General features: G+C 40.3%; 1 protein-coding gene across 3 annotated transcripts in view; it reads left to right on the top strand.

Annotated features, from left to right (window-relative positions):
- The window catches only part of LOC111150164 (lymphocyte antigen 75-like), a 129553-nt gene that overhangs the window by 91333 nt on the left and 12911 nt on the right, over positions 1-25309 (top strand). The window contains exons 34-35 of one of the 3 annotated variants that reach the window (XM_022507597.1): positions 255-422; positions 23320-23430. In XM_022507597.1, the coding sequence (XP_022363305.1) occupies positions 255-422; positions 23320-23430 (279 nt within the window). Of the gene's footprint in view, positions 1-254; positions 423-2482; positions 3108-23319; positions 23431-25309 lie in introns of those variants that run through there. The other 2 variants (XM_022507754.1, XM_022507678.1) reach the window with 2 other exon arrangements.

The raw sequence follows: 25309 nt of genomic DNA, 5'->3' as shown, positions 1-25309 counted from the left end.
AAGAAAAACCATGAGAGACTGTTAACTACAGGAAATAAATGGAGGGTTGCTGGAAGAGAAGCATGTGTGGGGATGAGGTAATTGGGTAGTGGGCATTAAGGAGGGTATGTGATGTGATAAGCACTGGGTTTTATATTCAGCTGATATATTGTTGAACACTGCATCTGAGACTAATGATGTATGGTAAGTTGGCTAATTGAATTTAAATTTTACAAAAGAAATTTAGAGGCAATAAACTTAATTTCTTTCTTTAGATCAGTCTTGGAATTGGTTAGATGGATCAAAAGTGACATTTGTCAAATGGGCAAATAAAAGTAAGAGTGGTGGTGGAAAATGTAGCATTTTGTTAGCTTCAAATGAAACTTGGGTAAAAGTTGAATGTTCACATGGCTACGGAAGAGTTGTCTGCAAAGTTCCTCTGGGTAAGTATGGAACCTGTCCTTATTTTTGCAGAACATGTCAGGAAATAAATGTGCAACTCTATTATGTGCAAACTTTTGGACTCGGTCCTAAAGTCCTTATTTAGTCCTTTCAGTATATCCAAAAAACATGATGAAGCCATGCAGATTCTTTGCCAGAAAAATAGATTGTAAGAGATGGAAGTGCCAAGATGTCTAAGATTCCCAGATGAAACTACTAAATAGCCTAAAGTTTTTGTAATTCTTCCCTAAGAAAAATAGAAGCTACCAGAGTATTGGGGAACTCAATTCTTTGAATATGTTCTTAAGATGTATTTGATTCTATCAGTCAAATATGTAAAAGCTCAAAGGTCTAATTCTGCAGTTAGTTTGCTTCCTTTCTCCTCGTTCCCATAAAACTCATGATTAACTTAGCAACAATGCAAAACTGGATTTAGTTACTTAAAGTTTCCTGGAAGGGAGGGTATGTGCTATGGTGAGTGCCGTGAATTGTGTAAGCCTGATGATTCACAGACCTATACCCCTGGGACAAATAATACATTACATGTTAATAAAAATAATTTTTTTAAAATTTCCTGGAAGGAACATCTATAGGAAGTCATAATTTAAACTTAGATTTCATCATGAATTGATATATAAAATAACCATAAAAATCTCATTTTAATTTCATTTCTAGAGAAATGAGCTCTAAATTTTTCACTGCAACATTTTTGAAGATTTAGCATAAAAATGTCCTTTTGGTGTATAAATATTAAAGATAAAACCCCAATGCCAGATGATTGGTATCTATAGTGTGTGTGTGTGTGTGTGTGTGTGTGTGTGTGTGTGTGTGTGTGTGTATTCATGCATTGATTCAGCAAGTATTTGGAGTATCTACTATACCTCATGCCCTATTTTGTGTGCTGGGTAGCGGGATGGCTACTTTCAATTAGGTTATGAGGAAAGACATCTAAGAACAGGAGGCACTGAAGCTGAGATCTGAAAGACCAGCCAAGCAAAGATCAGGGGAAGAGATACACCAGGTAGAGCTACCAGTTGGAACAAAGAGCCTAGAGCAGAATGAGCTTGATAAGTGCTCAAGGAAAAACTGAAAGGTAGGCAGGCACCAGACACCTAGGGCTCTGGAAGCAAGGGACAAGGGTTCAGGTTCTTTGCTGAGTGAAATGGATAACAACTGGAAGATTGTGGAGGGGGAGCTGGGGAGCAGGGTTACCATGCATAAACCAAGAGTTCTGCTTTGGCACTCTGAGCTATCCATGTGGAGAAGAGATATTCATATGGAATGTCTAGCATGCAGTTGGACATATGAGAGAGGAGAGAGGTCAGCATAGAGATAGTATTTAAAGCAAGGGGACATGGGGCACCCTGGGTGGCTCAGTGGGTTAAGCCTCTGCCTTCAGCTCAGGTCATGATCTTGGGGGTCCTGGGATGTCGGGCTCTCTGCTCAGCAGGGAGCCTGTTTCCCCCTCTCTCTCTGCCTGCCTCTCTGCCTACTTGTGATCTCTCTGTCAAATAAATAAAAATAAAATATTAAAAAATTTTTAAAAAAATAAAGCAAGGGGACAAAATGAGCCCATCTGGGCAGTATGCAAAGAAGGTGTCTGGGATAGCATTTGCAGCTGAATAGCTAGGCACTGAATGAAGTCATCCTAAAACCTTAAATTTGCTTTAAAGCTAGTAACACTTCATTTGGCCCTAGGTAAGTCAAACACAAAAATTCACAACTTTTAGCAATTTGCTATCAAAGTAAGGTAATATACTGAGAGTAATGTTCTTGAAAGGGTGATGGGGTAAAGTGAGAATAAAGATCTTTTTTAACTTCTTTAGAAGAAAATTGCTAAAACAATGAGTAGAATTTAAATGAAAGAGAAGAGTGAAATCTGAAAAGAAAACACTAGAGTGATGATGCAGTTTGCTTTCTGTCTTAATGCTGTGAAACGGTCATGTGCTTATTGTGTCTAATTTGTACAGAGTTTACACGTGTGATGCACAGCCTAATGTATAAATCAGTAATGATGACTTTTATATTCTCTCCTCTAATGTCAAACCTTTCTCTATTCTAGGCCCTGATTACAGAGGAATAGCTATCATATTTGCTGTGCTAAGTGTCTTAGCTCTCATCAGTGCCCTGATTTGGTTCCTCTTCCAAAGGAACCGGTTGCACTGGGTGGGCTTCTCTTCTGTTCGGTATGAACAAGGAATGAATGAAGATGAGATTATGCTTCCCACTTTCCATGACTAAATTCTTCTAAAAGTTTGCTAACTTGCACTAATGTGTTAAGGAAAATGAGCCATTTCAGTTTTTCCCAGTGTCAGTATTTATTCTGTTCTCAAGTAGAAGTCCTAAGTACTTTTTCAGTTGTTTGTTGCTGTGCTGGCATCTAAAGTGAATTATCCACAAAGTGCCATGTTTAAAACCTTACTTAATAGAATAGAGAACTTTGATAGAATGGAAAAGAACCAAAGCTGGAACTAAAGTAGGGTAGCAGATGTAATGGGCATTTTCTCTGTAAGAATGTAGTTAGTAATTAGGAAATGTATATATGAATGGCACAACTGCTTAGAGACTTAATATTGGCATGTTACTAGGTCACAAATCTACCTTTTAGCTTTTAAGAATATTTAGCTTAGGGCGCCTCAATGGCTCAGTCAGTTAAGTGTCTAACTCTTCATCTCAGCTCAGGTCTTAATCTCAGGCTTGTGAGTTCAAGCCCTGCATAGGGCTCCATGCTGGGTGTGGAGCTTACTTAAAAAAAAAAAAAAAAAAAAAATCCAGCTTAATGGGAAATTTGTACCTCGAGGTCAAAACATAACTGTAAATAATATCAATATTATTTCAAAATAGTCATTTGTAGCATTTGGGAGAAATTATTAAACAATGAGATATGCTTACTTTTTAACAGAGCAAATTAATGCTTTTGTAAAGATGCTTCTTATACTGTTCCAGAGATATTTCATACCAAAATTGTTTAAATGCAAATATTTTGTTTTGTCATAGTTATTCATAAAACAGTGGCTTTTAAAGGAGATTTAGTACTTAACATTTTCCTAAAGTGTGGGAACATTGCTTGTTGATTGATTTAGATATACTGTAGCAATGTGCTTTTGTCTTTTCTTATGTACAACATATAACTCTCTCCTCTTAAAAGGAACCATAAAGGTTCCTCCTCATAAAGGGAACCAGCTAACAATACAAGTTCTTGAAATTTTCATAATTTTTATCCTTTATATATGTCAAATTTTGACTAAGAAATTTGTGTTACTTTGTTGCCTTTTTCTGTGAGCTAGAGAAAAGGGGTCTATGAAGGAAATTGTATATTTGCATTTGTAAAAATGAAAATTTTATTGTAAAATTCTAAACCTTGTGATTACTATGAAAATATTTTAGATGATAAATGATTAAGGAAACACTGTTTTGTGATTATCACTTTAAATTTTACCACCAAGAATATATTTTTAATAATAGTTTCCACTGAACATGGTCAATGTTTATTCAGTGTTTATATTTATACTTTACAGTATTTTACATAATATTCATAGATTTATTTTAAGATTTAGAGTGTTTATACTATGAGAAACTTATAATTTTCTAAGGCAGTTCTAGTGTAGTATAAAACTATAATGCAGTTATCCTGAAATATTTTTATTGACTTTGTTAGACTATTCCTCTGCCCTGTGATCTGTAAAATTCTGGTTGTTAAAGATTTTTTTCAAAGAACTAAATCGGTTTGATGTGAGAAGTACACCGAAACAAGGTGCCTGACTGGCTCGGCCACAACTCTTGATCTTGGGGTTGTCAGTTCAAGCCCCATACTGGGTATAGAGATTACTTAAAAAATAATAAATATTAAAAAAAATAAAAAAATAATAAAATATAAAATCTTTAAAAAAAGAAAAGTACAGTTATATATAGTAGTGATGCCGTAGTCAAGTTGTTTTATTTTTTAAGTAAAAGTGTTGTTGATCCTTGTAGAAAAAAATATCTCTAGGTTGGGGTTTATAATGTTAGGCATATAGTATAACAAAAATAAAGCATGCAGTTGTTGTAATGAGAGGTATCCTTTATTTAAAGAATAAATGCAATCAGGGGCACCTGGGTACCTGGGTTGCTCAGTCAGTTAAGCGTCTGACTTGGTTTTGGCTCGGGTCATGATCTGATGGGTTGTGAGATGGAGCCCCACATCAGGCTCTGCTGTCAGCACAGTCTGCTTGGGTTTTTCTCTCCCTCTCCCTCTGCCCCTCCCCCTACTCTCTCTCTCTCTCTCTCAAAATAAATAAATTATTTTTTTAAAAATATAATCATCCTATATCTCTGAATGTTTGATTTGAGTCTCTTTTTCAGATCCTTTGACTCAGCAATTCTTAGCAAGTCTTTTAACTATGGATCAGCAGAAATTCCAACTATGGCTCACTTACTTCTTCTTTTTGGTGCTTCTTCAGGAGATCCACCCCCACTGCCTAACCCAAGGCTTTCGTCACCTCCTTCTAAGTCAATAGGTCACATATTCAGTTCCAGACTCCTATTTCTAACTTCCACTGGACTATCTACATCAGTCCTTCTCAGCATGACCAGAACTGCTCATATTGTATTCCTTTTCCCATTTCACTGTTGGGGATGTGTCAGAAGAACCGAAGACAGCCTTTCCCAGTCTTCCCTAGCTAATCCGACCCCCGCACATGATCTAACAAAATTGAGCTCTCAAAACCAGGTACCTAAAAAAAGCAAGTAGGTATACCTAATGATCAGGTACAGGGGACAAATGTAGAAGTGATACCAATAGTCACCCTCTATTTCCTCCCTGCGACCCCCACACACAGCATGTTCCCCTCCCTGATCCTAGGGCAAGATGCTGCCATTATCTGGGAGCTCCCCTCTGCAAATAACTGCAGTAGTTAGGTAGCCCCCAATCCTCATGCCACTGCTGAGTTTATGGTAGGGAAAGAGATTCAGATTCCTTTATCTTAGGTTCATTTAATCCTAAAACCCTTTTGGAGAAGTGGAGCCTTAATTGTTATTAGTACAATAATTTTATCTTAAGAAGAAAATTTTAACTAGATCTCAAAGACTTTTTTTTACTAGACCTCATGATCTATACAAAGTTATATCTACTTCCCTGCATATTCTAAATTTAAAAATTCTTACAATATTACATTTCAACAAATTTAATATACATATTTCTCTTTTTTCCAAGCTAAATTAATCACAAGCAGAATTTTAGAAAGTTTTTTCCATTTCCACCAACCAGTTCTACTTCTAATATTCTCTTTTGAACAATATGAAGACACCATACCCCTCTTCTCCTAAGCTAGAATCCCAGAATTGATCCTCAAATATTCTCTTTCTCATCTCCTTAATCCAACAATTCTGTCAATTTTACCTCAGTCTTCTCAGAGTGGCTGTCTCCATTATCAACTGTCTAATTTCAGGCCTTTATCATTTTTCGTGGATTATTTGCACCAGTCTCTTCACTGGTCTTCCTCATCAGCCCTTCCTCTTCATCCCATATTTCCCACCCCTGCTGAAATACACAGAGGTCTCATTGGGTGTTTTGGCCGAAAGTTATATAGTCCTCCTCCCTATCTACGCCAAAAGGGATCTCAGCAATGCTCAGCCCAGGCACCTTCCCCAAGAACCTATGTGTGCTGACAATCAGCCCCAGGAAGCCCCAGGGCTTAGGTTTCCTGGCTAATGCCCAGTAAGATCAAGTCAACATTGTTCCAATTACCAACAACAGAAAAGCAAAGTCCGATAAAACTGGACTCTGGAAATTAGGAAACCATTAGTGATCTAAGCTACTGGAAATGTAGCTAGTGGAGCCAGAATCCAGAGTGAGCTTTGAAGTGAAAGGGAAACAAGGAAATGGGGAAAGTGAAGTTGTGAAAAAGTATGGTGGAGAAGGAAAGGACAGGGATTGGGTCACAGCTAGAGGGAGGAGGGTTGAAGAAGGTTTTTTCCAAAAAAGGGGGAAAGAGGTTCACAGGTTCAGAAGCTGAGAGGAGAGAAAACAAAACAAATCAAAACACCCCCGAAGAGTGGACTGAGAGAAGGTAATGATGCAGGGGAGAGAGATGAAGTCATGGAAGAAGATACTGGGGAAAATGGAGGCGAAGGGCAGGTCCAAGCCCACAGAAAGAGGAACTGAGTTTGGATGCATTGGGGAAGCCTACCTTCCTCTCTGAGGCCACACAGGGAAGACCTGCATGGAAGAGAAGCAGAGAGTATTGAAGATTTTCTTCTACGCCTGATGGTCTTCCTGTCTCTACTGAGTAGAAAGCAAGGTGTTCTGCTGAGAAACATGAGTAGCAAATTGGGTCTCAGCTTGAAGAGAAAAATAAAAAATTTGAAATACCTGATTAGAGGAATGGGGAAGGGCAATGACCAAGACAAATAAAAGGATCACAAAAAAGGCGTACAGGGCCCAGACGAAATGAAAAGCCATATATTTGTACTGACAACCATCAGGAAAATTGATTGGTTTCCCCTACCAGTCCTTGGGTACTTCAGTAAAGTTGAGGAACAGGGGTCTGTGAAGAAGAAAGAAAAGACCCCATCCTCAAAATATTAAATATAGAATCACCAGGGGTGCCTGGCTAGCTCTGTCAGTAGAGCATGCAACTCTTAATCTGTGGTCATGAGTTCAAGCCCCACTTTAGGGCTTGAATTATCATATGATCCAGCAATCCTACTTCTGGGTGTATATTCAAAAGAAATGAGAACAAGATCTTGAAGAAATATCTGCACTCCCATGTTCACTGCAGCATTATTTACAATAGCCAAGGCATAGAAGCAACCTAAGTATTTGTCAATGGATGCATGGATAAAAAAAATTTATATATATACCTATATCTCCCACATACACACACAATGGAATATTATTTAGTCATGAGAAAGGAGGAACCTGCTTTTGTGACAATATGGATGAAACTTGAGAGCATTATACTAAGTGAAATAAGTCAGCATCGCAAGAAAAAACTTCTGTATTTTTCAGGAAAAAAATTCTTTTTTCTTTTTAAGATTTTATTTATTTATTTATTTGACAGAGAGAGAACCAGCAAGAGAGGAAACACAAGCAGGGGGAGTGGGAGAGAGAGAAGCAGGCTTCCCGCTGTTCAAGGTGCCATACACAGGGTTGAATCCCAGGACCCTGGGATCAGGACCTGAGCTGAAGGCAGACGCCCAACAACTGAGCCACCCAGGTGCCGCAATAAAAAAATTTATAATTATAATGGCAATGGATGTTAACTAAACTCATGGCGATCATTTCATAATATATTCAGACATCAAGTCATTATGTTGTATACCTGAAATTAACATAATGTTATATGTCAGTTTATATCTCAATACAAAAAAATGTAAGTAAGACAAAGACAGACAAATCCCATATGGTATCACTTATATATGAAATCCAAAACAGCCAAACTCAGAATAGAGCTGTGGTTACTAGGAGCTTGGGGTGGGGGAAATGGGCAGATGTTGGACAAAGGGTACAAAGTTCCAATTATAAGGTGATTAAGTTTGGGAGATCTAATGTGCAACATAGTGATTATAGCTAATAATACTGTACTATATATTTAAGGTTCTTCCCTGTCTTTTAATGACTTGATAGTTCATTTCTTTTTAATGCTGAATAATATTTCATTGTATGAAGATAACACAGTTTGTCCATCACCTATTGGAGGACATCTTAGTTGCTTTCAGGTTTTATCAACTGTGAATAAAGCTACTATAAACATACCTATGCAATTTGTTCAGGTAAATACTAAAGCATAATTGTTGAATTATATGGTACAAATATATTTAATTTTGCAAGAAGCTGCCAAACTGTCTTCTTTTTTTTTTTTTATAGATTTTTATTTATTTATTTGACAGACAGAGATCACAAGTAGGCAGAGAGGCAGGCAGAGAGAGAGAGAGGGAGAAGCAGGCTTCCCGCTGAGCAGAGAGCCTGATGTGGGGCTCGATCCCAGGACCCTGGGATCATGACCTGATCCAAAGGCAGAGGCTTAACCCACTGAGCCACTCAGGCGCCTGCCAAACTGTCTTCTGAAGTGGTTGTACCATTTTGCATTTCCAACAGCAATGAATGAGAGTTCCTTTTGCGCCTCATCTTCAACATTTGGCATTGTGCTTTGGATTTTAGCCATTCCAATAGGTGTATAGTGGTATCTCATTTTTGTTTTAGTTTGCAATTCCTTAGTGACATATGATGCTGAGTGCTTTCATATCCTTTTTGCCATCTATATATCTTCTTTGGTGAGGTATCTATTTAGATCATTTGCATATTTTGAAATTGAGTCCTTTGGCTTTTTATTGTTGAATTTAGACTCAATTTTAAAGCACTCTTTGTGGGTGCCTGGGTGGCTCAGTTGCTAAGCATCTGCCTTTGGCTCAGGTCCTGATCCCAGGATCCTGGGATCGAGCCCCACGTTGGGCTCCCTGCTCAGCAGGAAGCCTGCTTCTCCCACTCCCACTCCCCCTGCTTGTATTCCCTGTTTTGCTGTGTCTCTGTCAAATAAATTTAAAAATCTTTAAAAAAATAAATAAATGACATAAGACTATGTCAGGGTCTTACTTGGCCCTGTTTTGTTCATTGTGTTGGCTGGTTCCAGATGTCCTCCCCAATTTACAGTTTTCTACTTTATACATATAGTAAGCATAGTTTTTTTTTGTGGGGGGGTTCCTTAAACAACAGAACTTTGTTGTCTCACATTTCTGGAAGCTAGAAGGTCAAGATCAAGCTATGGGCAGAATTGGTTCCTTCACGGGCTGTGCAAGCATAGTTTAAAGATCCTTCATCCAGGATGCTGGTAACAGAAATTGTCTAAGGATGGCTCTTGGGTGGCTTGGTCAGTTAAGTGTCTGACTTCAACTCAGGTCATGATCTCTGGGTTCTCAGATCCAGCCACCTGGGGCTCGGGCTCAGCAAGTAGTCTGCTTCTCCCTCTCCTCCGCCCCTACCCCTGCGCGTGGGTACTCTCTCTCACCCTCTCAAATAAAATAAAATATTTAAAAAAAAAAACAATGTTGTCTAAGGGACATAGTCCAACTGGAGGAGCCTTTGAAAAGGTTTCTGACCATTAGACCCAAAGGAGGAATCTTACAGACACTTTAGCCAAGTGATCAAAATTAGCATCACCAATGTGAGACCGATTGACATAGTGTCTCTCCTGAGCAGGACTCATCACTTCTGTGGTACTCTCGCCAAACAAACAAAAAAACCTGAATCCCGTTCTTCCAATCTCCCTTAAGAGGAAACCTAAGACAAACCAAAACTGAAGGACATTCTACAGAATGATCGTCTAGTACTCTTCAAACGAGATGTCGGAAAGACAGAAAATGACAGAGTAACTGTCTCCCATTACAGGGCACTCAGGAGACAAGACATCTCAGTGCCTTGTATAACGACGGGTTGGATTTGAACAGAAAAGGCCACCGGAGGGACAACTCACGGCTAATTTCCCGGCTTTGACCATTCTACTGGAGTTCTACAGGGTGTTAACATTTAGAGAAGCTAGCTGAGGGTTATGAAATTCTTCGGACTCTTTTTGTAACATTTTTGAGAGTCCGAAATTATGCCAGGTCAAATGACAAGTTTCAAATACCAGAGAGAGACGTGGAAGAGGCGGCCCGCGGGCGGGCGGGGAGGTCAGCCAGCGTCTGCCCCCTCGTCTACCCTTCCCTCCCCTCATGTACCCTCCCCTCCCCTTCCCGCCCCTCTGGTACCCTCCCCGCCCCCCGGGGCCGGCCGCGTGGGAGGGTTGGTCCGCGCCCCGCTCTTCCGAGGAGCGCCGCCCTCGGCGTCCGCAGCCGCCGTCATGCCCCGGCCCGCGCTGCTCGCTGTCCTGCTGCCGTTGCTGGGCCTGGTCACCGCCGCCGTCGCGGGTGAGCTGCCCCCGGCCGCGTTTCCTCCCTCCCTGCCCCTGAGCCCGACCCCGAGCGGTCGCCTTCAGGCCCTGCCCCGCGTGACTCCGCAGCCGCCGGCCGCCCCAGGTTCGCGCCCTGCCCTGCGCGCCCACCCCCGTGTGCCCCCGGGGCCCTGCGTCCGGCCACCACCCGCCCCGCGCGCCACCCCGGGCAAGGGTTCTGACAGAGCGCCCCAGGAAGGGTCGCCGAGGACCCGAGCCCGCCCTGGCTCCCCCACCGTGCCCCCAGCCTCAGCGCAGACCCCGCTCGCGGGGACGGTCTCCAGACGGGGAGCTCGTTGACTGCAGAGCAGAGGGACTCAGAGCCGCGCACCAGGGCAGTTTCCGGGCCACTGGGGGCCGAGATGAGGAGCGGAGAAGTTGGCTGCGGAGATTTCCCCTTTGCGCGGCGGGGGCAGGGGTGGGAGGAAGCGGGCCCTCCTGCGCTCGCCGCCCTGTTTGTCCCGCTGCTTGGCGTTCGAGTTGTTGAAACAGGAAAACAGTTCAGCCAAATAACCCCTGGATCCAAGTGGGACGCGAGCAGGCGAAGCTTCGATTCCTCTTAAGTCGTGTGATTTAAAAAAGCCTTTAAGTCTGCTCTGTGGTCATGCAAGTGTCACCCGAAAAAAGTTACACATGGTTAGTCAGTCATTTCCCAAATGACTCCTGAGGAAAATAGACAATTCTGTTGTGGGGTGGGTTTTTTGTTTAACAACTTTTTCGTACATGCATGTCCAAAATACTGAATGGGGGAAAGACTTCCGTCCAAAAACATCAAACCATTCTAGGAATTAAAGAACAGAATAAACAAGAACTCAGTGAATACTTGTGTGGGTTTGAATAAAATGCTTATGCGAGTGTTTTGGTTTTTGTTTGGGGGGGTTCCCCCTCACTCTTGAATTTCACTGTCATTTTCTAAGTTCCTACTGGAAGCCTGCTGACAGGCAGGCACATTGTAAGGGGTCTCTGTTGGAGGCGTCAGTAGAGTAAGCCGCTCAGAACTTGCTCCCTAACTCAAAGCTCCTTTCCTGGAAGGCCTTGTGGGTCAGCATTTATGACTGGTCATGCCATCTGCTGCCTATGAAGGAGCACACACAAGATGTGCTCATTTTCACACTTCATACTGAGCATGTTGGATTTGTCTAAGACAAGACTGGACGGTTTTGAGACACCCCCCCCATCCACACCCTCATATGTTGGCCAGTAACATCTGAATGTCCTTTAAGCCACCTTCTGGGTTTGCTATGCCTTCAGACTTCAGGTTAGTCAAAATTTACTTTTCTTGTCACATTAAAAAAAAAAAAAATCATTTCTAGATGTTGGTATCTCTCTTTTTCAGAGAAGCTGGGGTTTTTTGTTTTCTTTTTTAAAGATTTTTACTTATTTATTTGACAGAGATCACAAGCAGGCGGTGGGGCGGGTACGGGGAACAGGCTCCCACCAAGCAGAGAGTGGATGCAGGGCTTGATCCTAGAACCCTGGGATCATGACCTGAGCTGAAGGCAGAGGCTTTAATCCACTGAGCCACTCAGGTGCCCCAGAGGGAAGTTGTTTTGAACAGTAAAACGGGTCACGCTATCTTTGGAAAATTGTGTTCTTTTTCCTTTTATAAGTCCAGTACAGTTAAACAGGCTTTTCAAGAGCTTAAGAAGTACATGTTGAATAAATTAATGCAGGTAATTAACCAGTTTCTATCAGTCAGGAGGCTTTAAGGATTAATTTAGAAAGAACATGAGCTTTGGGGTTAGGTACAAACCATATGGCTTTGAAAAAGTTACCTAACTCATTGCACTTGGAGATAATACCCTGTAGGACTGTAATGAGCATTAAGTGAGAACTCTGGCTCTTACCTATTGTAGGCATGCTAAAACTTGGTGTCCTTCCTTTTGTTCTCTTCATAGAAAATGAAGGATAATTATTGTGACTAGAAGACATTGTGAGTGCCATTTTATGTGGGTTGGATATTTCTGGTTAATGAGCACATTCATATACATGCTGATGATTTCATCACAGTACTTTATAATATCTTACCCAGACAAGATCAGGAATCCTATTACACTTAGAACTAAGTGAAGAAAGAGCTTTCAAGGTTATCACAAAATTAGCTGAGTGGCAGTATCTTAACAGCAAAGCTCCCATGGTATTGCATGAAGTGTAAATTTAATGGTGAAGTGCAAATCATTGTTACTGTTCTCTGTTACTTTGGAGTTCATTAGCGTAAGTGATCTTATGTTCTTAATCATTATCTTGAAAATCACGATGAACAGACCATTGTTCCAATTCCCAAGTAAGTTTCCGTGGCATGCCTTTTCGAAAGTTCTTCTATAATGGTGCCTTTTCACATAGTAGTTGATCACTGTGTTTACTGGGTAGGTGATCGCCCATGGGTGCCATGAGATGAGTGGATATAAGCTTGGTCAAAGTAAGTCTTCTTTCTGTGGTCATCGTGTGGATCAGAATCTAGGATACGGATTTTGAATTGCTGTAGCCTCCAAGCCCTGGATGAGGGTGCCCCGCCTTCCTTGCTGAGGTTGTCTTTCATCGCTCTTCTAGCCGTTGGGTGTTTATCCACACTGGGCCCCAGGGACTCAACCACCTGCAGGCTCTTCTGCCCAGATTGTCTTCCCCTTCTTCCCCTGTCCTTGCCATGGCTGCCCCCACCCACATCATTCAAATCTCTGTTCATATGTCACCTCCTCAGGCCTTCCCTGAATGCTCCACATTCTCATGACCATATTGTATCTTCTTCAGAGCCCTCGATGCTGTCTGAATGCATCTTGTTTATTCATCATCTTCTTGCTTGTCTTTCCGCTTACCAGAAGGAAGATACATAATAGCAGAGACTTTACAGTCTTACGAATTTTTGTTTTGTTTTGAGTTGTATCTTTGCACTTTATTGTAATTTATAATAAAAGGACCAAGAATTTTAAATGAATGATTTTTAAAATAAGGGGGATAATGGGATTTCAGTTTCTTTCAAATTATTTTACTTCTGTCATGAACTGATATCATAATTTAATTCAAAGCATCAAATCATTTAATCTTTTGATGTGACTTTTTCTAATTCTTTTTTTGTTTTTTTTAATTTTATTTATTCGTCAGAGAGAGAGAGAGAGAGAGACAGAGCACAAGCAGGGGGAGCAGCAGGCAGAGGGAGAAGTAGGCTCCTGGCCGAGCAGGGAGCCTGATGCGTGCCAGATCCCAGGACAGGACCTGAGTGGAAGACAGACCTCAACCCACTGAGCCACCCAGGTGTCCCTAACTTTTTCTAATTCTTGTAAATGGCACAGTGATGTTTTATGGGAAATTATCTCAGATAGTTCTTGTAAATTTTGAAACATTAATAAATATTTCTTTTTCTTCTAATGAGAAAGTGAAATTACAGTTAGGTATTATTTCAGGACTTCTTTCATTGTTGAGAAGTATTCAAAAATGTGCTTCTCTGTTGAAAACTAGTTTTGCAACAGGGTGAGTGTCCACAGTTTTTTATGATACCTATTAAGTATTCATTTCTTTTGTGGATTATTTTGGATTTTGAGGGCAGATCTTGAGACTGAATCTATAAGAAAACGGACCAGAGATGCCCAGGGAGAAAGGTGCAGAGTAACACTGGCACCTCCATTCTATAAATAAATCTCATGACAGCTCTTCTGCAAAGGGAAGGAGAGGAGAAGATGGAGGTAGACATTGGGGAATGTGGGTTGGGGAGGGTGATGTGGAGAGGGAATGGAATGTCAAGAGTGTCTGAATTTTCTTGTGCTTCAGGGAGATCTTGCAACCCAGAGTACAGCCACAGGCCCTCTAGATTAGTCAGGGACTTGGAGCCCCACTCCTGCCTCCCTGCTTAATAAACATAATAAACAGCTCGTCCTCTTTGTCTGTCTCTGCCACAGTTGTTCTTGCGGAAGCTAAGTCACTGTGACTCATATCTTAGTGGGAGAGAGGCAAAGGTTTTATTATTGACCAGGGGAAAAAAATGCAGTCTTTGCCTTCACTTTGTTAACATTCGGAACAAGTGTTTCCCAAGGATCACTTCCTCTTGTGCTGTGCCTGGTTGCTTGAGAAATTATAAGGGAACAGAGAGTTCTGCTAGAACTGACCGGTAATGCCAAATATCCTCGTAGATATGCCATTTTATTCTTTAGCACATGGTAATTTTAGGCAGAGGATCTATATAGAAACTTTAGGAATCTTAAGTATAAGCTTTTAAAATTTTCATCGGGCTCCTGAATTTCTATATATATTGAGTAAACAGAATTATAAAGTCAAAATCCATAAAGAGTTACTTAGGTGCATTATTAATTACCTGTCTTTCAGGACAGCTGTGAAGAAGTAAGAGTCATACTTACTTCGCAGAGAGCATTGTGGGCAGGCTTTGTGTGTGTGTGTGTGTGTGTGTGTGTGTGTGTGTGAAGTTTATATGTTGAAATATATTTTTACAGAAGATATTATAGAACCTCTAATTAAAAACTTACGGCAATATTTTGGGGAAACACGTTTTTACTGAGAATGGGGTTATAGCAGAGAGAACTTCGCATCAAAGGAGGCTTAGCTTAGCTTTCTGCTCATGAAGTGCATGAACCTCAACAGCTTTCCTCACAAGAGGTATCCAGCCTCTGCTTGAACACGTTTCCTCTCAAAGTAAAAATATATGTCTTGAGTAGTACTTAGAGCTGGTTTCTGGGGCGCCCACAGACCGATAGCATGAGAAGGAGGGTTCGGTGGTGAATTAACTGGAGGTCACTGCAAATGCTGAAATGAACCTAAGGACAAGGCAGTTGAAATTTTGAGGTAGTGAAATTAACAGTTTGTTTTGTATTCTTCTGCCTATAGAGTCTTACTTTTGTTGTCTTACCACGTATTGCTTATTTAATTATTGAACAGTGGTCTTTGAGTTGTTGTCGTCATCGTCGTCATCATCCTTGTCCTCGTTCCCATCTCAGGGGTCCACGTTTGCTATTCCCTGTCTGACCCAGATTTCCACATGGCTTTTCTCCTTCGGCTTATGCAGACTTTTTATACGTCACCATGATGATGAGCTCTTTCTTAGACACCTTTCTATAATTGCAGCCGTCACCCCTACCCTACACCCAGGGTCTTGCTTCTCTGTTTTAACTTTTCTCCTCAGTATTTATCACCATCTTGGGTTGCTTGTCTCCAAGATGGCCCCAATGATTTTTTCCTGCTGGTATTCGTAGTTTTGTGTAGCTCACCCCAGCACTAAATAGGGGTGACCTATGTAACCAGTAGGATATTGCAGAAATAACAGTGTGACTCTGAAGCCTGGATTAGAATCATTTGCTCTGAGAGAAGCCATCTGCCATGTCATAGGGACCCTCAAGCAACCCTGTGGAGAAGTCCACATGGTGAGAATCTGGGTCTCTTACCTACAGCCGGCACCAACGCATTGTCCGTATGAAGCAGCCTTCTTGGGAGACTTATCCTCCCACCCCAGTTCAGTTTCCAGATGGCTGCGGCCCTGGCAAAGAGCTTGACTGCAGCTTCATGAGAAACCCCAAGCCGGAATCACCCAGCTGGGTAGCTGCTTCCAAATTCCTGACCCAGACAAATTGTGTGAGATAATGAAAGGTTTTTTTTGTTGTCTTGAGTTGCTAGTTTGTTACATAGCAATAGATCGCTGATATATCATCTGAATATAAAACATCATCTAACATATCTTGCCTTTGTGTATCTGCCTCAACTAGAATATAAGCTCCAGGATGGCAGAGTTTTGTTTTTTTTTTCTTTTTGTTCACTATGGCATCTAGAACCTAGAACACCTTTCTCACAACAACCCTGTGTGAGAATAAATACTGTTATTATCCCTGTTTTACAAATAAGGAAACTAGGGCACAGTGAGATTAAGTAACATATCTGGGATGATGTGGTCAGAGCCAGACTTCTCTGCAGCTTAATGTTCTTACCAGAACCCTGCCCTGTTCTAGTTCTCTGTGTGCTGTCTTGTATTATGTGTAAGGTGCTATGATAGTTATTATTGAGGGTACACGGAGATTTAAGAAATGGTCTCTGTTGTCATGCAGTTAACAATCCAGTTGGGAAAACTGGGTAAATATCAGATAACTGTCATAGAGGGCGATTTGATCAGTGCCATATAAATGTGTGTTGATTATCAAAGGCAACACAGCTCCTTTTCCAAGAATAATGGCTACCTGTGGTTCTTATGCATAGGTCCTTGTGGTTTGTGTCATCTTACCCTCACTGCTGGGGCCACAACTAATCAAAAGAGGGATAGTTACCTAAATCAAAGGATGATTATTCTAGGCTAGGCGGCCACTCAAGGGAGTTCCTAGTATAAAAACCTTCCGAGGCCTATTTGCTTAGATGGCGTCTTCAGATGTCTTGTTATCCCGTGTATCCATACAGTAAATGTCTATCATTTGAGGTAACCTGAGCAGGTCTTTACTCCTTGTAGCCAGAAAGGTTTCTCATCCATGGTGTAATGCAAAGTCCAGAAAGTTCGAAGTTCAGAGGAGTCTAAGGCTCCAGGAAGATGAGGGTTGGACACTCCACAGAGAACTGACCCACAAGCTGCCCCTGAAGTAAGAGTATACTTTAACCAATAGGTGGTTTAGAAAGCAGAGTTCTAGAGCTTTCATAAAACATAGGAACTACAAGTGTACAGAGAAGTGATTTATAAATTGACCTCAGTTGGTGTTGATTATATTTTTGTGTATTGAATAGACTTGGTTTATTCCATATAAAGCATATTGCAAAAATTATTTTTATATTCTTATTTATTATCAGTAGAAAATATTATGTGTAGCTTTGACTGGAAATAATATGACGGCATTTGTCAGCTTGTGATTCAAGAACTTCCAGTGATATGGAAAGTCATTTTAGGTGTCATCAAACATGCTAATGGAGTCTGTTTCCTTTTAAGATTTTTTGTTTAATTTTATAAGGATAAAGAAAAGGCAACAAAAGGGATCAGAAGAAAACAGAAGAAAAAAAAAGATGAAAATCAAAATTTGCAGTTGACAGTATCTCCCCTTGTGACTTTCTATTTGAGTTTCATTCTGGAAATGACTGTCTATCATGTCTTGCACATATACTGAATGAGTGAAGTAGGCAGTCTCCTCCCTCTTCTCCTTCATCCTACCTGATAATAGTTAATGTGTTGACTCCTTACTAGGTGCTTATCATTGTGCTTTCTGTGGTACGCCTTCTGTTTTGGGATTTCTTTTCCTTTTTCCTTTCGTATATGGCAGACTCCTTTATCCTGTAAGTTGTAGCTCAAATTACTTCCTTCTTTTTGAAAAAGTGTTTCTTAACTTTATAAGTTATTTATTCTTTATTGTCTTGTGTAGTATTTTATCCATCATACCTTTGTAATATCTGTTATGTGTATGTATTTAACTCTCCCATCAGAGTGAGCACTTTACATGAAGGACTCATTCCTCTTTATATCCTTTTCTCCTTACCCCTTAGCACTGACCATTATATCTGACATAAAGGAGTTGGTCAGTAAATGGGTAGATGGATGAACAATTATTAATAACTTGTTCAAAGATGTGAAAAAGGGAACTCTGCTTCTGGCTATAACCAGGTGGGGAGAACAACTAGAAGTTCTAGATAAAATTCCATAAAAATCATATTTGCAGGCAGCAGAGAGCTGCTATAGCCGTTTGTTGAGGTGAGACCAACATTGTGTATATTAACTTTCCCCCCTAGGAGAGTTGCCAGAATCTTAGGCAGTGAAAGGAAGAACAGAGTTTTGGGCATTCTCATGGTGTTAAGGAGACAGAATTTTGAGTTTTAACTTGCCAAAGAAGAGAGGCTGTACTTAGTATCCAGGCTTTCTTTGGAATCCATGGATATTGAGCCTCCTAAAGGCTTTAACACCCCCTCAGGTCAGCTCAAACCTTAACTCTGTTAAGGTAATTGTCAATACCCAACCTTCCTACCAGAGTCCCTTCTAGAGGAGAATAGCATCATCTGGAGCCTCTGCATTTTTTCCTACACAGTGTCTGGTACTTGATTTAAAAATAAACCGAACATATACCAGGCATAACAACAAATAGGCCAAAGGAAAAGAGAAACAAAAATAGACCAAAGGCAACCCAGAAATTAAAGTTATCAGAAATGGACTTTAAAATAACTAATAAGTTCAAGAATATAGATAATAAAATTGAGAACTTCACCAGAGGTCCAGAAACTACAAAAATACAAACAAATTGGAATTTTGTAACTGAGGAAGCATTGACATTATGAACTCAATAGATGGGCATAACAGCAGATTTGTTAAAACCTAAAGAGTAGATTAGTAAACCAGAAAGAACAAGATAATAGTATGGAGAGCCAGAAGTATTAAAAATATGGAAAGGAACAACAGGAATATTTGGGACATGATGGAAAGTCTGACATAAACATAATTTGAGGCCCAGAAAGGGAGGAGAGAGAAAATGGAATAGAAGTGTTATTTGAAGGAATAACGGCCAAGAACTTTCCAAAAGAGATCAATGAAAATAAGCCATAGATTCAATGAGTGCACTGAATTAGTAGCAGGATTTAACACACACACACACACACACACACACACAGCATACCACTTTCAAACTGCTAAAATACAAAGACAAGATCTTGCAAGCAGCCAGAAAGGGCATCAGACAGACAGCTGATTTCTCAATAAGGATGGTGGAAGCCCAAAACTATAAAATTCATCTTAAATAAAAAAATAAGCTGACAATCTAGAATTCTGTATTTGCAAGAATATCCTTCAAACATGAAGGCATTATAAAGATATTTGCAGAAAATAAAAAACTGAGGGAGTTTTTAATAGATACTTAAAGAAAGACTTAAAGAAACACCAGAGGCTGGGGGATCAAGATACAGAGTAGGAGCATCCTGAGCTCAACCCCTTCCACGGGCACAGCAAGGCTACAACAACATGCAGATCAACCATCTCTGCGAACAACCTGAAGACTAGCAGAGCAGCTCTTCCCCAACTAAAGATGGGGGGGAAAGCCACTTTGAGAAGGGTAGGAAGGGCCGAGATGTGGTCATCACCACTAAACTGGCCTTATGAGAAACGTTCAAGGGACTTCTTTAAGGAGGAAAGGCCACAAATAGAAGTAAGATTATGAAGAAAAAAATTCATGGGTAAAAGGAAACATACAGAGTAAAGGTAGGGGATCAACTACTACTGAGAGCTGGTATGAAGGTTAAAAGACAGAAGTAGTAAAGTTAGTTACATCCACAGTCAAGGGATACACAAAATAAAAAGTTGTACCCCGTGGTGTCAGACATAAAATGTGGTGGGGGGAGTAAAAATGTGTTTAGAATGTGTTCCAACTTAAGCGACCATCAACTTAAAATAGACTGCTGTTTACATAGGATGCTTATATATGAGCCTCATGGTAACCACAGACCAAAAACCTATAACAGGTACACAAAAAATTAAAGAGAGAGGAATCCAAACACAACATTAAAGAGAGTCATGTCACAAGGGAAGGAGCAAGAGAAGAGGAAAGGAACAGAGAGAACTATGAAAGCAGCTGGAAAGCAATGAAAGAAATGGCAGTAAGTACGTAGCTATCAAGAACTGCTTTAAATGTAAATGGTCTAAATGCCCCAATCAAAAGATACAGGGTGACTGACTAGATTAAAAAAAAAATTAAAAAAAACAAGACCAGGGCGCCTGCCTGGCAGCTCAGTTGGTTAAAGCATACAACTCTTGTTCTTGGGTCTGTGAATGCAAGACCTACACTGGCATAGAGCTTACTTAAAAGAAACAAAAGCAAAAGCAAGACCCATTTACATGCTGCCTAGAAGATTCGCTTCAGACCTAAAGACACATGTAGACTGAAAATGAAGGAATGGAAAAAGATATTATATGCAAATGAAAATTGAAAGAAAGCTGGGTAGCAATACTTCTATTAGACCAAACAGTCTTTAAAAGAAAGAGTGTAACAAGAGACAAGGTCATGACATAATGATAGAGAGATCAACCCAGCAAGAGAATACAGCAATTACAAGTATCTGTCCACCCAGTATACGAGGACCCAAATATATAAAGCAAATATTAACAGACCTGAAGGGAGAGATTGACAGGAATACAATAATAGGAGGGGACTTTAACACCCCACTTACATCAACAGAAAGATATCCAGACAGAACGTCAATGAGGAAACAACAGCCTTAACCAACATATCAGACCAGATGGACTTAACAGACATATAAGGAACCAAGTATCAGAATAGACATTCTTTTCAAGTGCACGTGGAACTTTCTCCAGGATAGTTCACATGTTAGGCCACAAAACAGGTCTCGATAAATTTAAAAAGATTGAGATCCTATCAGCATATTTTCCAACAAATATCTAGTATGAAACTAGATATTGAGTACAAGAAAAAAATGGGGAAAAACCCTGCAAACATTTAGAGGCTAAACAACATGCTACTAAACAACCAGTGGGTCAGTGAAGACACCAAAGAGGAAATTTAAAAATACCTTGAGAATAACAGGTGTTGGCGAGGATGTGGAGAAAGGGGAACCCTCATGAGCTGTTGGTGGGAATGCAAACTGGTGCAGCCACTGTGGAAAGCAGTATGGAGGTTCCTCAAAAAATAAAAATTAGATCTACCCTGTGATTCAGTAATTCCACTACTGGGTATTTAGCCCCCCAAAACAAAAGATAATTTGAAAAGGCGTATGCATCCCTGTGTTTATTGTAGCATAGTTTACAGTAGCCAAGATATGGCTGCAACCCAAGGGTCCATCCACAGGTGAATAAAGATAAATACGTCACCACACCCTGGAATATTGTTCAGCCATAAAATACCGAGAGCTTGCCCCTTATGACAACATGGATGGACCTGGAGGGTACACTGCTAAGTGACGTAAGTCAGACGGAGAAAAACAAATACCACGATTTCACTTCTTTGTTAAATCTAAAAGAGTTCCTCTGAGTAAGGACCACATTTGCAGAGAGGGCAGCCCAGGTGAAAGCACGATGGCTGAGTACTGTTTCTGAGGAAGAGAGTCTGAGGCCCTAGCTGCCCCACGCATCCTGTTTTCAGCCTCCCTGAACCCTGTGCCTCCAGACATGTCTGGCCTCTCCAACTCCTAACCATTTCTGGACTTCCTTGCTTTTTAACTCCTGGGATTGTACTGCACATATATTTTACACCCAGGTTTTTTTTTTAAATTTAGTGTTTTATTAAGTAAATGCTCCTGGAATATTCCTACCAACTACCTTTAAGCCGCCACACTGAGAGAGTTCTAGATTCCAACCAGAGTTCAAGCCAAGGTAGTCACATGTGTAATGCAAGTACTTCTGGGACAGCAGGAAGGAAAAAACCTGTATACAAAATAAATTATAACTTGAGATGCCTACTCTCATGCTAGTACATCTTGCATGATTTAGTTTTCATTTTTAAGTATCCTCGACATAAAAGGTGGGGCTCGAACCTATAATCCCGCGATCAGGAATTATATGTTCCACGGACCGAGCCCCCACCTTGGAGGATTTAACCACTAAATGTAGCAGTATGAGGCCGGGGAAAATTCAGGTCTCACCATGGGGACAGTTTTAAGTAGCCTCTAGTATTAGGTTGTTGACCCACCTCCTGTAACAATGACCTGAATTAACGACAACTTGACAAAACAGTTTCTTTCTTTCTCTCATAACAACCTGAGTGTGATATGATGGTTCCGTGTAGGATCCTTCTTGTTGCTCTGTTATTCCTAGGCTGTTTCCATTGTTTACATGATTAAAGATGGCTGAGTACATTTTGGCCAGTGGGAAAGGGGATGTATGATCCAGGGAACATACTCCTTCCTTTTAAAGGCAATTTGCATGGTTTGCTTCAGCTCACAGCTCATTATCCAGAAGTTACTGGAAGACTGGAAAACAATTTAGCTTGGTGGACATGTATTCTGTGCTATATGAGAAGCTGAGATCAAAAAACTTCCCCCCAAAATATAAAATAAAATAGAAAAAATACACCAGGGGAAGAAAAAGTGCTGGGTTCAAGTAGGGGACAACTAATGGTCTCTGCCATGTTCTGAGTTTGGTAAACTCAAGGTTGTTGAGTTTAGATTAACATTGCTGATGGTTAAATTCTGATCTTTATAGTAGGGCATTCTTTTACTTGTTCATATTAAAACTACAACACACAGAGAACTTTAAATAAAGCTAGGTAAAAGTCGTTGTGATTTTCCCTACATAGACCTAAGGGAATAGGGATTTAGATTAAGCTCTTTTTATTCACTGGAATTCAGTAAAATCCTCCCCTTTTCTCCATTCTGGGCAGTGAAATCAAGCTCTTCAAGGCTTACTTTTGAAAGTAAGCTCATGCTAACTAATGGCATTTCAGAGCCATGGCTTACAAATGTACACATTTATAATGAACAACAACAACAAAAAAGATGAAGATAGAGAAGAAGGAGGTGTCATTCTACTTATAACTCCGAGGAAGAGATAGGGTTCTGTTTCATAGAACTAATTCAAAGAATCTGCTTTGATGAGGTTTTAAACTAAGAACGTTCATAAGAACATCAATCTTGTTTTCCTGTGCAATATGAAAACTTGTCTGAATATTCATAATTTGGCAACTTGTCTCTGCTCTTCGAAGTATAATTTTTAAAAAGGCTCTTGCAGAACTCTTGAGACTTTTGAAATTGTTACTAAATACTGCAGAGATAACCTTCAAAAAGAGCTTGTAATTCCGATTGGTTGTCCTTCTTGATAGTTTGTTGCCTTGGTAATAATGCTGTAATTTACAAGTCTGAATTCATAAACACCCTAAAGGCTTGTAACTTTGCTCTGTCAAATCAGAAGAGATTCATTGGCACATTTCTCTTTTCCCAAATGTAGAATGGAAAAAAATAAATTCCCATCACACTAGTCAATTTCTTACTTTAACAGAGCTCTGTGTCTAAATTCTTTTTTTCTTTCAAAATTTAATATCTGGTATCTTTAGGAATTCACGGAATTCTTCCCAAGTTATTTAACAGTGTTTCTTTTCCCACATAGACTGTCCTTCATCTGCCTGGGTTCAGTTCCAAGACAGTTGTTACGTTTTTCTTAAAGAAGCCATCAAAGTAGAAAGCATAGAGGACGTCAGAAATCAGTGTACTGACCATGGTAAGGAGCTTACTCTTCTTATTTTTTTCCACAGCCATAAATGGTGTTCACTCATTTCTTAAAAAAATGGTTTTGGCATATCTCACTTACACCTGAGTCCTTGTAATAAATGAACAATTTTTACTATATAATGCAGCAGCCACACTGTGGAGTTGGGTATATATTTAAGCTTTGAGTTGGAAGACAGCTGTTAGTCCTGTCCAGAGCTGTGTGATAGAAGCTTAGCAACAGCAGTATCTTTCCTGAGCCAGGCACCGGGTGGGTTTGATTATCCTTACATACCTACCAGGTGGTTTATATTAGCCTCCTTTCATCAAGGGGAGAAATGAAGTTCAGTTATTTGTTCAAAGTCATGCGGGTAGTAATTGGCAGAGCCAGGATTCAAACCAGGTCCGGATCAGATTTTAGGGCCATAGTTGTTAATTGCTCTGCGGCTGTTCTGCCCTTGGGAGTGCTGTTTGGGGTATGCAGTGTGGCTGGAAGTCCGATGGGGCCATGAAGGGAAACTGTGATAACGAAGTGTATGTTGGAGAAAAAGGAGCAAAAGGCTGTTTGCTAGCAGATACACTCAGTGTTCCCTGGAAAATATATTTACAACATTACATTGTTAAATATTTCAAATAAATATGACATTTAAAAAATTTATTTGAGAGAGAGCACGTGAACCAGCTTGCATGCACAAGCAGGGGAACAGGAGCAGCAGTCTCCCCGCTGAGCAGACAGCCTGCCCTCTGCTGATCCTGGGACCTGGGACCATGACCCAAGCCGAGGGCAGACACTCAACCAACTGAGCCCCCAGGCGCCCCTAAAAATGTCATTTTTAAAAAGGTGTGCCTGGGTTCTCTTTATATATTTGGCTGTTTGGCCGAAAGTGCATCCTTGGCTGTTAAGCCTCGAACTGTTGTGATTCTTTTTTTTTTTTTTTTTTTTAAAGATTTCATTTATTTATTTGACAGAGAGAGATCACAAGTCGGCAGAGAGGCAGGCAGAGAGAGAGGAGGAGGCAGGCTCCCCGCTGAGCAGAGAGCCCGATGCGGGGCTCAATCCCAGGACCCTGAGACCATGACCTGAGCTGAAGGCAGAGGCTTAACCCAGAGCCATCCAGGCGCGCCCAACTGTTGTGATTCTTAAAAGTTCAAACCGAAACTAAGAGGTGAAATAACATCTCTTTCAGTGAAAATCTCTCTGATGGTGATAGGAGAGTCCTTGATTTTCTAGAAGTGCTTTTTATTACTGCATGAGATCTAAAATCTCTTGATCATTTCATTAAATTTTACCTTAGACTTATTAATAACTCGAGCATTTAGAAATGCCCTTTACCTAAAAAAAAGCCACAATTTCTGACAACCAACCAGTATGACATTTTGGAAGAATATCAAATCATAATTATGGAAGGAATGAATGTAAGCAAAGAAGTGTTTAATCCTATTAAGTGCCACATAGTACTCAATACATATTGTTCCCCTTGGAGAAACTCATACCTGCCAAATGGTGTGGAATATTGATTCTTTAAGAACAAGACAAAAGTTCCAATCTACCAGTATGGCTTCATTTTAAAGAAATTGAATAATAGGAACTTTTTTGGAAAGATTTTATTTTTAAGTTATCTCTACACCTAACGTGGGGCTCGAACCCACAACCCTGGGATCAAGAGTCACATGATTTACTGGCTTACCCAGCCAAGTGCTGCAAAAAATAGGGATTTTTAAAATGGGGTTCCCCCCATAATAATTTTCTACTCTCGTTTGAAAAAAATCACTTATATTAGGTATTCTTAGATATAGATTTCAATATAAATTTATAATTGAAATTATATTGGAGGTTGAGAACCAAGAAGAGACACGTTCCTGTACTCGTATTAGCTTGGATGAAGCACAAG

Source organism: Enhydra lutris, unplaced genomic scaffold (assembly GCF_002288905.1).
Source record: "Enhydra lutris kenyoni isolate GAN:26980312 unplaced genomic scaffold, ASM228890v2 scaffoldscaffold1, whole genome shotgun sequence".
Lineage (NCBI taxonomy): Eukaryota > Metazoa > Chordata > Mammalia > Carnivora > Mustelidae > Enhydra > Enhydra lutris.
This window is presented reverse-complemented; position numbering and strand designations above follow the sequence as displayed.